Raw genomic sequence first — 12,037 nt, 5'->3', positions numbered from 1 at the left:
ATACCACATCTTTTCCTAATTCTGCTTGTCTGCTTTTCTGCCTGAAGAAGTCTAAATCTTGCCGTCTCAAATATAAAAGTCAAGTCTCAAACTAACATCCTGAACCTTGCCCAGCTTAATCAGGCCACTCTCTTGTCCCCTTCTCCAGTTCCTCTGTTTATAGAGGAGAATTGCAGTATTACCCAGATTTGGCAAAGGGAACATACCTTCCTGTTCACAAAGCCAGCCAGAGATTCTTGAAGAGACACTCATGCTGCACATACCATTTCAGGGTCACTCCAAGGACGCTGCATTCAGAAAACATGTCCAAAGGAATCAAGGAACAATGAAAAACCAAATATAAGAAACTAAAGCCCCAGGACACAGCTGGGAAATAGACACGCTGCTGGACACTAATCTCAAATTTGAAATAAAGTTTGGAATTTCCTTCAGGAAAGTGTTACAAGGTGCAGGGCAGGTTGAGTCACCAGTTGGTGGAGAGGTAAAGAACTGAAGAGGAATCTTGTAAGGCTGAGGAAGGGACACAAAGGGTGCAATCTCTCCACCGAGACTGACAGAAAGAACAACTTCTGCCTCCTGAACTCCAGACACACTGAAGTACGTACTCTGCCAGAGGATGACGGACCTGACTGTAAAGGAGATAATGATCTGGAGATGCTGACTGCAGTAATCATTTAGAAATATCAGTTTTTTAGTCACTGGTCACAGTGCACATGCAGCATATTTCTTCAAGGAAATTAATTTTTAGGAACTGAAAAAAAAATATCATGGTCAGACACTTCATTTTTTTGAGCTAGCACAAAAAGTCTGAAAATTTATAATTGCATTTTCAAGTACAAAGAAGGATCTGTGCCTGAGACCTTAAATCTAAAGAGTACCCAGCAAAACCACTGAGCCTCTATGCTGAGCTTGCCTATATGAGCATATTCAGATCAATTAATGGTAAATGATTGACACTAAAGCAGTGTTGCTCTGGGCTTTTTTTACTGCAAAGTTCTCTAGAATTTCTCTCTTCCTGACACATTTTTTTGCTCTTTGTAGTACTTCCACAAAGACAGAATAACCAAGCACCTTTAATTCATGCAGCAGCTCAGCTTCTCTGCTAATGGACGGAAGAATGAGTGTAATTAATGAGGCAGGTACAAAGAGCCTCCCAGCGAGAAGGCAATCTAAGGTAGGCAGCTTTGCCCTGATAACCATTTGCAAATGGGTTCTCTTCTAGCATTATAATGCCCTGTTTAGACATACATTTTGAATTAAAAGAACTTTTTGCATTTTATAACCTTTAATGAGCGACAAACCTTTCTATGATCCTCTTGAGGTAGTCACACAAAAAGTCAAATGTGTGAGCACTCACACAAGTTGCAAGACAAAACAACCATATATTGCTGAGCTGTTGGGACTGGAGACAATTCCCAGACTTCCTTTGAAGATTTTTGCATCTATAATTAAATCTTTCTTCTTTAAAGGAAAAAAAAAAAAAATCTTTCCCACTTATATGTGAAAGGCACCAGCAAATATAGAAAATGCATTACATTAATAATAGTTTCACACACACTAGACACAGCAAACCCCAGACTGAAGACTCTGAGGTTATGACTGAAGACTCTTTCAATTATGATAAAAGTTTCTGATCTGTGACTAAAAGCTCATAAAAAGTAACTTTAAAATCAGCAATGTTCCTTTACAACAATTTATTTTACATTAATCTTCCTATTTCTAGCTACAAATATATATTCTGCAAATTCATATCGTGCAGTTCATAAAACAGTCTTCCTCAGTTTGCACATAAGAAAAATAAAAATGTAAAATGCCATTGCTGTGTTACCATTTGGAGTGGCAGATGTCCAACTGCCAGCTGTACAAGTACTGAATATGAAGCACTAATTATAGAGTAATCGAATGCTTTGTTAAACCATATTCAAGAATTTTATTGTCGCTTAATAGCTACACACATTAGTAGATAAACACACATGTGGTCCATTAGCACAGCATCTGACAGACTTTTAAGCATATCCATAACATGATGGATAAATAAGAACTGATGATTGGGGAAATCAACTTTCCAAGAGCCTTTGACCCCATCTTTCAACGAAGGCTGGTGGGAAAACTGAAAATTAAGCTGTCATGAGATCAAAGGTAGAGTTGCATCATGAAGAAAGATAAAAATCAAGGAAGAATTAAAAATAATATACAAATCATTAGTGATGTCAAAATGCATCAAAACTCTGTGACAAGACTATCTTTAGGCTTTAGCCAAAAATGTACTTTTACAGTCTAGGAAAGGAAATAAGTTAATACAACAGTATTTGCTACTGATTCAAAACCAAATAGAAATAAATACAAAGAAGGGACAGCAGAAACCATCTGGCTTATGACTTTGGTTCTGCTATATTATTTTTTGGAGAAAGGAACCCCTCTTTCAACTTCTTTTTGTCTGCAGCACAAAAATCAAGCTAGAAGTGTTCATCCAAAAACTCACTGCACAGCTGAGCACTGTTCTGCACACTCCACTTGACTTTACACTCACCATCAATTAGTTTAATGCTTCCTTTACCTTTTTGCTTGCAGTGCCTCCTCAGTTCAGGGAACTCCCCCAAGCTCCCCAAATAAATTTCCAGAGGAAAGTTGTGATGTGGTTTCCTCCAATGAGATCATTAAATTTATACACTCAAATCCCTTTCAGTCCTAAAGTCTACAGGTCTGTGACACTGTCTTCTGTTAAAGCACTCTTTAGAACTCATCTGTGTCATGTCATCTTTGAATTGCTCCATCTCAGCCAGGCAGTTGGGCTCATCACACCCAATTAAACTTGATGGTGTTTCCTTCATCTGCCACTTTATCACTGAAAGAACAGGAAGGGTTCTTGAAGGCAGACAGTTGGCTTTATTTTAGCTTTCTTACTCTCACTTGGAGAGTACCTAGCCCAACAGTCTCTGGCTGCTTTCCAAAGCCTCTGGCAAAAAAGGCAAAATGCAACAGGACACCCACGAGGAACAAGTGACAATCCATACGTGGCAGTACAAATTCAACATTAATGACATTATTCTACGTTTAAGTAAATTTTGGAAGTTTTTATGTTTTAAAGTAGTGAACCCCATAGAAAATAGAGATCTCTACATCTATGGCAGCTGTATTCTCTGAGCAATGCCTAAAAGGAAACAACAATATTTTTGTGTCACTGTTCACAATGTTGAGAATGCTGGGACAGCACTCTACACCATCCAAGATGTGAGATAAAGAGATCTCTCACACTGAAGAACACAAGTCACCATAATCTTGTCTCAATCTCTTGTCTGAGGCAAAAATCAGAAGTTTGAAGGAAGTGGAACAAAAATAGCTAGAAACATGGGCAGATTCTCATGACATGGGTGTGTTTTTTTCCTAAATAAGAGTCCCATAAGGAAATCCCAGTTACAAGAAGTCACTTACCAGATCTCTAATGAAAACAAAAACTAATGGATTTAACTCTGCTAATGATAACAACAATAATAATAAAAAAAAAATCTTATACAAAGATATGAGAACATAGACAAGACCAGAAGCCAAGAAAGAAACAACTTCACTAATTCCTTGAGAAGCCTGAAGCAATGTTCTAGATGCTTGCTGCTGTAAATGCCAGCATAAGGATATGTCTAAACCTGTCATGTTGTAGATGATGCATATTACTCATGGACAATGATAGCTCAAAGCAACATAACTGTAAGCATGACTCAAGTTTGATCCAAACTGGAACACAGCATTCTGTTGTTAACTACAACAAATTCACCCCCGTGATTCTCCTGACTGAGAATTTTAAGCCCTCATGTACCACACAGGGCTCCTTTGAATCTAAAATATTTCCTTTGAATCTAAAATATTTGTTTGAATTGGTATTACTCTACGTGCTCTCAGCAAAGGGAGTATGTGAAGACTTATATTCACTCACCATATTCTATAAGAGGAGCTCTTACAGGGATGACTGAATCCAAGAAGGGTAAGGCTCCTGTGATAGACATTCATGTCAAAACAGACCCCCAAAATTCAATGCTACGTGGGCTAAACCGGCCTGAAACATCAACCCTGCTAAAATAAGGAGTAAGCTGTAGCATTTGAGTGATAAGTGCTAAAACCCAGAACTTATATTTGCCCTTTTTCTACTTTCTTGTGTGGGAGGATGGTGGGTTTATCCTTTACTATTTTTTCTTAATCAAGTGTACAAAAGTTTGGATAATTCAGCTTTTAAGAACTGAGACCTCAAAAGGTTTAAAGAAGGGAAAAAAAGCCCACATCTACTACTTGCTCTCCAGCACACAGGAGTCAATCAATGAGAAACCCTGAAAAAGGAATTACCACACCATAAAATAGGTTCAATCAGTGGGGGATATAAGACTCATTTTAAGGCTTAACAGAGTTAAGCTTGCAAAACAATTCTTTTTAACTGGTTTTCCATTTCAATTGGTTTAATATTCTACAGATGGATGTAGAGCAGTTAGTCATCCACCTCCACAGGGGAGAAAAACTGACTAGGTGCAGATTCAGAAAGGCAAGAAAAAGCATTTCTCATTATTAAAAAAATGAACTTTTGAATACATGCCACTGTGTTTGGCATACATCAAGGGAATTCAAGTATGAAGTGGTACACCACCACCTTACCTCACTGCCACATCTCTCACTACATACAATTGATAAGCTGCTACCATTTACACTAGTTCTATAAGGAGTAAAGAGCAAGGAACTGCATGTGGGCTTTTATAACACAATGCAGCAATTCTGTACTAAAAGTAGCATGTCAAAACCAAATTGCTAAATGGCACAAAAATGTAATTTGTACAAGCTTTCTGTTTGGTTCTTTAGCCTGCAACCTATTTGGTTTGGATCTACCAGTATTCTTCAGTCTTTGGGCCTCCAAAGTTTCTTATAAATTATTAACAACTATTAACAACCTACTTATAACAAACATTTAATGCAAAAATGTTTACAATCAATCAGCTGTACCTGAGTGGTACCAAGTCAGAAATGGATTTTCACTCTTGTGTAAGGTAAAACTTCAAATAATATCCCCAGAACACTTATTGCCTCAGACCCTGAAAGCACTGTTAGAGAACCACTGCTGAAGAAAATCTAACCCATCTTGGCATCTGGACTGAAATTAGCTGCTGTTAAGCTAACCCTACACCACAGCAGGCTTACTTACTGTTTTGCATTTTAAACTTAGATCATTTAAATGCTTTACATTACAGCATAGCCCTTATATACAGTTTTTTTCAATGCAACTGACAGACCAACAAACTGTGGTCCCAAACACCAAAACCATAAGGAGGGATCAGACCTTGTATGGCTACTGTCTTTTTCCTCAGAACACAAGCCTTTCTGCCTCCCATTACTCTCATCCTCATCTTCCTTCTCCTGAATAATCCAAAAGTAGACAAAAAGTATCTGTTAACAAGTATAACAATGCAGGAATCATTTTAAAAATTTACATGCTAGTCAAATTCATTTTTACATTAGTGAAGACACAGAACTTCCTCTTCCCTATGAGAATTATCTCACAAATTATGCTTGGCAACAAGGAAAACACATATATACATACTCTGCAAAAGTCTCATTCTATTTAGACTTCTAAGTTTGTCCCTTTTTAAGAGTATTTAATTTTGTTTCCTTTTCAGCCAGCCTGTCTCAGCCATAAATCTACACACTAACTTCCTTTTTCCTCTGAGCTTCTAAGCTGCTTATGCTGCTGTTGTTCATTTCAGATCCTGTTCTTCCTATTCCTACACTCTGAACACTCTTTCACAATTATTCACTTTGGATCCGCACCCATGTCAGTGCTTGCAACCAGGAGCCACAGCTGGGCATGGAAACCCAGAACCTTCCATCTTCTGCATGCCAAGCTCTTCCAAGCCACTGCTGAAACATCCCAGCTATGTGAAAGGCCTCTGCAGATTGCCCACTTCAAGCACTTCAGGGTAGGTGAGCATGGTCACTTGAGCACCCAGAGCCCTAACACTTCAAAGGCAGCCACCTACCTCATGCGTGTGAAAGTTTTTCGCAGCACAGGGCGTGTGACAGCAGAAGCACATAATTATAACTACTACACCCTTTAAAGTTGCTGCCCAGGACACAAAAATACTTAGTTTTTCAACAAAACCTCAGTGACATAGGGCTTGATCTTTTGTCACCGGCAAGACACTCCTTTCTCAAGCACCTGATGAATGGCCCTGTAATTGAAGCCCCTTCTTTTTTTCCCTAAAACATGCTAAATCCTGCGTGCTTCTGAATAACAGTTTCGAGGTCAAACCAATGGCCTGCTCCCTTGCCAGCGCTCTGAGCTATCCTAAAAGACAATCACTTGAAACAGAGCGACCCTTCAAGCCTCGCTTAACTCGCACCACCTGCACCACCTGCAGCGGAGCCACCTGATTGACGACGGTCATCACGAGGTACCAAAGGCCACCTGGGGGAAGGTGTCATCCTTGGATAAAGCCGCATCTTGCACAGGACGATACCTTTTCTCTCCCTGAGCAGTTTCACTTGGTTTGACAGTCCAGGCTGTGCAGATGGTTCCACCTCAAGGGGAGCAGAGCAGCAGACCCGTGTGGCTTCGCGGCGTGACACGCCAAGCATGACTCCAGCGAGAGTCCTTCCCTCTCTTCACCCGTGCTGCGGTGCCGCACAGCCAGCCCAGCTCCTGTGACACCCCCAGGACACAGCTCACGGGCCACCCCATCCCAGCCACCGCCGCAGGCCCCCGGCACCCCCGCTACAGCCCTGCCATCCCTATGGACACAGGCCGAAAGGACACGCTTGGGATGGGAGACCAAACGACACGCTGGGGAGAGAGGGGCTACACCGTCCCGTGCTTCCGACACGGATTTGTGCGGGAAGGCGGTAAAAAACAACCATTTCCACCCACCGGGGCCGGCTGAGGGGTAGCGGCACCGTCACCCCGCAGGAAAGAGGGGCCAAGGAGGAGGAGGGATTCCCCCGCCGCGGGGAAAGAGCACGAAGAGCTGCGGAGAGGAGAAGGAGGCGGCGGTGGGACGCGGCCCCCGGGGCCGGGGCAGGACCCGGGGCCGGAGCGGCCACTCACAGAACTCGGCGATGTAGTGGGAGACGGCGTAGTTCTCCTCGCACCACTCCAGGGTGGAGGTCGGCGGACCCCAGTAACCGTCCCGGTCGGCGGCCGGAGCCATTGCGGCGCCCGCTCCAGGCTAGAGCGGAGCCAGGGCACAGGGCAGCGTAGGGAGAAGGGCGCCGGGCCCGGAGCGCAGCGGCGGCGGCGGCGGGAGAGCGGGCGGAGCCGGCGCTGGGCCCGCCCGCGGGGCGGAGCCGCGGTCGCCATGGGGACGGGCTGCGGCCTGTCGGACAGGGCAGACCGGGGCGGAGAAACACATTGTGGTGGAAAACGTGGTTGTGGGGAGGGTGTGTGGGGAAACACCGGTGCGGGGCGTGTTTGGCTCTCAGGGAACCCGCGCGATGCCCCTGTGAGGATGAGGCGGGACGTGCAGCATCACGGCGCTCTCCTCACCCCCTTTTCAAGCCGAGGGCAGTGAAGAGGTTTCCTCCCTCAGCTTTTCATTCCGTTTTTCGTTATAGATTTCGTGGAGGGTTTGTAAGGCAAGCGGGGCAGTGTGCTGCCTTCATGATGTTGAGACACAGCTTCACAGCATTGTAAAATGATTTGGGTTGGAGGGGACCTTAAGGACCATCCAGTTCCAATCCCCTGCCATGGGCAGAGTCACCTTCCACTAGACCAGGGTGCTCAAAGCCCCATCCAGCCTGGCCTTGAACACTCCCAGGGATGGGGCGCCCAAAGATCCACCAGGCAACCTGTGCCAGTGTCTCACTACTTTTACATTGAAGAATTTCTTCCTGAAAGCAATGAAGAGGCAAGTGTTCCTCATACTCGTGGGCTGGGAGAAAGAAGGAGTATTTTTATAGCACTGCCTACTAAATGGGGGTTTTCCTCTCCTCTGATGCCTTATTTAGTTTCCTCAGTGCTTACTACGCATACTATACTTACACCCATAATATGCAAACTGCTTCTCAAGCAGAGTTGGTATCCAGAGGCAAGTACAATCTAAAAATGGAAAGACTTGAGACATAAGGGGAAAGAATAAAGTGTACCAGTAATGGTCTGATAATGCTGTGTGTGTTTTCTGCTTCAGAAGATGATCCAAAGACTTGAGGAGAAGCTTTGGGCAGACCTTGGGGGCTGTACACAGTGCTTACACCCTGCTGGCCAGCAGAATTTATTATACCTGGGTGTAAACACACAGACTTCTTTTTCCACATCTTATTTCTTCTCACCTTTCCTTCTGTAGGCTAAGAAATAGTCTAAACACAGACCTTTCCTACTGTAAATACATGGCAGAATGTATACTCTGTCTTGAAGACCATCTTGCCTTCTACAGTTCAGTTTGTATATAATTGCTTCCAGCATCAGGTGATGTAGTTAACATATATCACTACTTTTCATCATGCTATAAATCACTAAAATAAAATTTATTTTAGTGATGGCAATGACAATACACCTAAATTGTCAAAATCCCTGTGGATTTTTATATGCAGACCTATTCTTCCTATATTTTTCAGACCTACGTTACTTCCACAGATTTAGACTTTCAAGATTGGGGTCTGGAAGAGTACCAGACTGATCAAGATGCATAAAACTGGCTGTAAACAATAAGGAAGATTCTGACCTGTTTGATACACTTTAGTTTTTCAGACTTTTGAAGGTTCAGTTAAAAGTTCTTGACAGAAAAACAATAAAAAAATTTGAAATTGGAGTTGCTCAGAAACTGAGAGATTTATGAAATATTTTAAATATTAACTAATAGTTAAATATTAAAAAATAAATATTTACTCACGAGGAGCAATAATGGCAAAAATGTGGGAAAATGTAGGCAATTTTTATAACACTGAATTACAGTTGGCTTTAAATAAATAATTAAAAATTTTTGGGTTTGTTTGTTTTCTGATCACATGCATGCTGGCTATGAGAAGATTTGCCACCACACCAGAAAAAGAAGTCAGACATGAAACTAGTTTTAAAACTGGGCAAGATAAATTAATGAAGGGGTTTATGTGGTACATATCAATAATGTGGGTTGTCATCCATTCTGATTTCTTCAGAAACACAAGGAAAATTCATAGCTAGGCCTTGATTTCAGTTACTAGGGAAGTTTTATTTATTTGGCACTTTTCTGGAGTATTCTCCATTGCAAAATGCATTTACTTCTGACTTGTTCTGTGGCTTGGTTCTCTGCTTTTGAACTCTGACAAACATTTCAGTCACTGCTCTCAGAAGGATAGTATTGAAGAGGCAACCCCAAACTATTATAATTGATGCATTTTCCCCCTGAAAATATTTTGCGGAAGTAAACTTGACTTCCACAAAACCAACTTTGACTGCTTCAGCTGTTACAAGAATACATATTAGAATCAGAACTTTTCCTCTGTAACCTTGAGCTATGCCTCGTTCTGTCCATTACTGCACTGGATATAATGTGACAGCCTGAAGTTCTTTGCATCTAAATGTCGTTTGTCTGATTAAAGGACCAAACCTACTCCTGTCCAGGCATTAGGTTTTCTTTGTCTGATCTGTACAACCCATGGAGGGAATGTCTTGTTTCTGAGATAGCAAGAACCAAACAGAGCTACTGAAATGCTTTTTTTCAGTATTACTAAAAATGTGTTTGATATGCTGATGGAGTAGTTTCCTGTGGCCTCAGGTTGCCTGTGGCAAAGGATCCTCTTTCCATACTGTTTAATGTTGCCCTGAAACCTTGTGTCTTAACTGATCAGTGGGTAATTGAATCATGTCAGTTTACACCACTAGAGGGATACGTCATGTCACTTTAGTGTGTGGATGCAATAGTATTTTGCTTGGCAATGGGCAAGGACTGCTGCTCAAGAATGGCACGTGTTCAGCTCCTTGAGATCAGGTAAATTCAGGGAATGACACCTGAGGAACTCTTTTATCTCTCTCTGCTCTGTGCAAATGCTTTACCATGGCTTGTGCTGCTGGTTGTTTTATTTCTGCATAAAATGAGACCTAATAAGCAGATTGTTTAGAACTCATTATGGAGACATATGTTGGGGAAGATTGTACTTATTCCCTCTCATCAGTGTATGTGTGCAAAGGGGAAAATAAAATTGATATAAAATATTGAAGATGTTTTCACTGCTTGGTTCTCATGATGTTAAAATAAAGATATTAGCCACAAAAATAAAACTGAATTTTGTCCTACATACTTCCTGCTCAAATTTCACAGATCATTATCCCAGAATGGTTTGAGCTGGAAGGGATCTTAAATATCCTCTAGTTCCAACCCCCCACCCCCACCATATGCAGGGACACCTTCTAAAAGACCAAGTTGCTCAAAGCTTCAAACAGTTCCAGGGATAGACATCCACAGTTTAATTGGACAACCTGTACCAGTGCCTTCACCACCGTCACATAAAAATTTCTTCCTAGTATCTAATCTGAGTCTGCCTTCTGTCAGTTCAAAAGCATTTCGCTATGTCCTAAGACTCCATGCCCTTGTCAAACGTGCCTCTCCAACTCTCTTGGAGCCCCTCTAGGTACTGGAAGGAGCAATAAAGTCTCCCTGGAGCCTTCACCAAGCTGAACAATCCCAACTCTCTCAGCCTGTGTCCACAGAAGAGGTGCTCCAGCCCTCTAAGCAACTTGTGAACTTGTCCCTCTTCTAAGGCCTTTTTTTTAATTAGGTCATAGCATTTACATCATCTTAGGTGTGGAATCCTCCCACGACTCTCAGCTTTAAAGTCTTACTTTCCATGATAAAGTTGGTTTCTAAATATTTTCTAAATACTGCATTATTGGCAGCTTTCTGAATTGCCTAGTCTATACTGGTTACAGGAAAAGGGCATCAACACCTCTAGATTCTGCAAGCCCAATCCTGTGTAACATGTAATTTATCCCATTGATTTATATGCAAATATCATGAGTAACGTGCTAAAAATAGGATTATAAGAGGTTGAATCAGACTTTTCGTAATGTACCCTGAAGTTTGAGAGCTCTTTATGAGCACTGGTGCCTAGATGATGATAGTTACACCTGGAGTAATATCATGGTAAGTTACTGGCACCTGAATGAGTGAAAAAGAGAAGTTGTTTCCTGACATGAAGAAGGATCTGATCCAAGAAACTCTAATGGACTTTAACAGATCTGATTGCCTGCTCATTGCTAGGTAAAGCAGAAATGCCTGTGCTGCAGTTAAATGGAGTCAGGCATTTGTAAATTATCATCAAGGGGACTCATTTCCTAGAGCCATATAAATATTCATAATTTCCCCAGTGTAATATGGTGTTCTTAGTCATATTCTCAAGGCTATTGTTGCATTTTGGCAACTGATTGCGGTGGTGAATGACAGGATCACAGATTGCAGCTCTGTGGATGCTGTGAGCACCCAGCACTGATGGGCTCAGATATTAATACAGCCATCTCAAGGGTGTTATAAAGGATTGATGGAAACAGGGGCTCCTGAGTGCAGATATTTAGGGAAGGAGGAGCGACTGGCAGTGACAGAACAGTCCCTCATGCAGAGGATGGTTCAGTCCTAGAACTGATCCTCAAAGCAGATTTTAGGGAGATATTTTCTCCTCTCCCCCCCTTTTCAGCAAAAGCCTGTCTGCTGAGGTCTATCAAGATATATCCCAAACCCAAAAGCTGAGGCAGGTGATACCATGCACAACAGACCCTATTTTACCAAAATGAGGATGTTTGATTTCTTGTAGCAGTGGATTAAGCTGAAGCTTTTCTGCACCTGGTGGTTACTGCTCTGCAAGCACACAGCCTGCGTAGGTGTCTCCAAGCACCTGCAGCTTTCAACCCATTGTACTAGTATGAAGTAAAATTCATGTCACTTTGCACTAATTTTCAGGGTTGAAATTGGTAAGGGAGGAGAGAAACCTGCTATTGATTCCCAAGGGAGAAGCAGTTGACACAGGGAGAATTGTGGAAGGAGAGCTCTTCTCCACTTACCAGAGCTTAATTCACCCTTGTATGTGAATCAGAGCCCTTATCAGC

At 42.1% G+C, this 12,037-nt stretch overlaps 1 protein-coding gene across 1 annotated transcript in view; it reads right to left on the bottom strand.

Moving 5' to 3' along the window:
- Window positions 1–7,298, bottom strand: part of ACER3 (alkaline ceramidase 3) — a 56,357-nt gene extending 49,059 nt beyond the window's left edge. Inside the window, exon 1 of the mRNA XM_005493152.4 lies at window positions 7,073–7,298. Coding sequence (XP_005493209.1) covers window positions 7,073–7,175 — 103 coding nt within the window. The 5' untranslated portion in view covers window positions 7,176–7,298. The remainder of the gene's footprint in view (window positions 1–7,072) is intronic.
- Window positions 7,299–12,037: the final 4,739 nt, after the last annotated feature.

The sequence above is a fragment of the Zonotrichia albicollis genome, chromosome 2 (assembly GCF_047830755.1).
Source record: "Zonotrichia albicollis isolate bZonAlb1 chromosome 2, bZonAlb1.hap1, whole genome shotgun sequence".
Classification (NCBI taxonomy): domain Eukaryota; kingdom Metazoa; phylum Chordata; class Aves; order Passeriformes; family Passerellidae; genus Zonotrichia; species Zonotrichia albicollis.
This window is presented reverse-complemented; position numbering and strand designations above follow the sequence as displayed.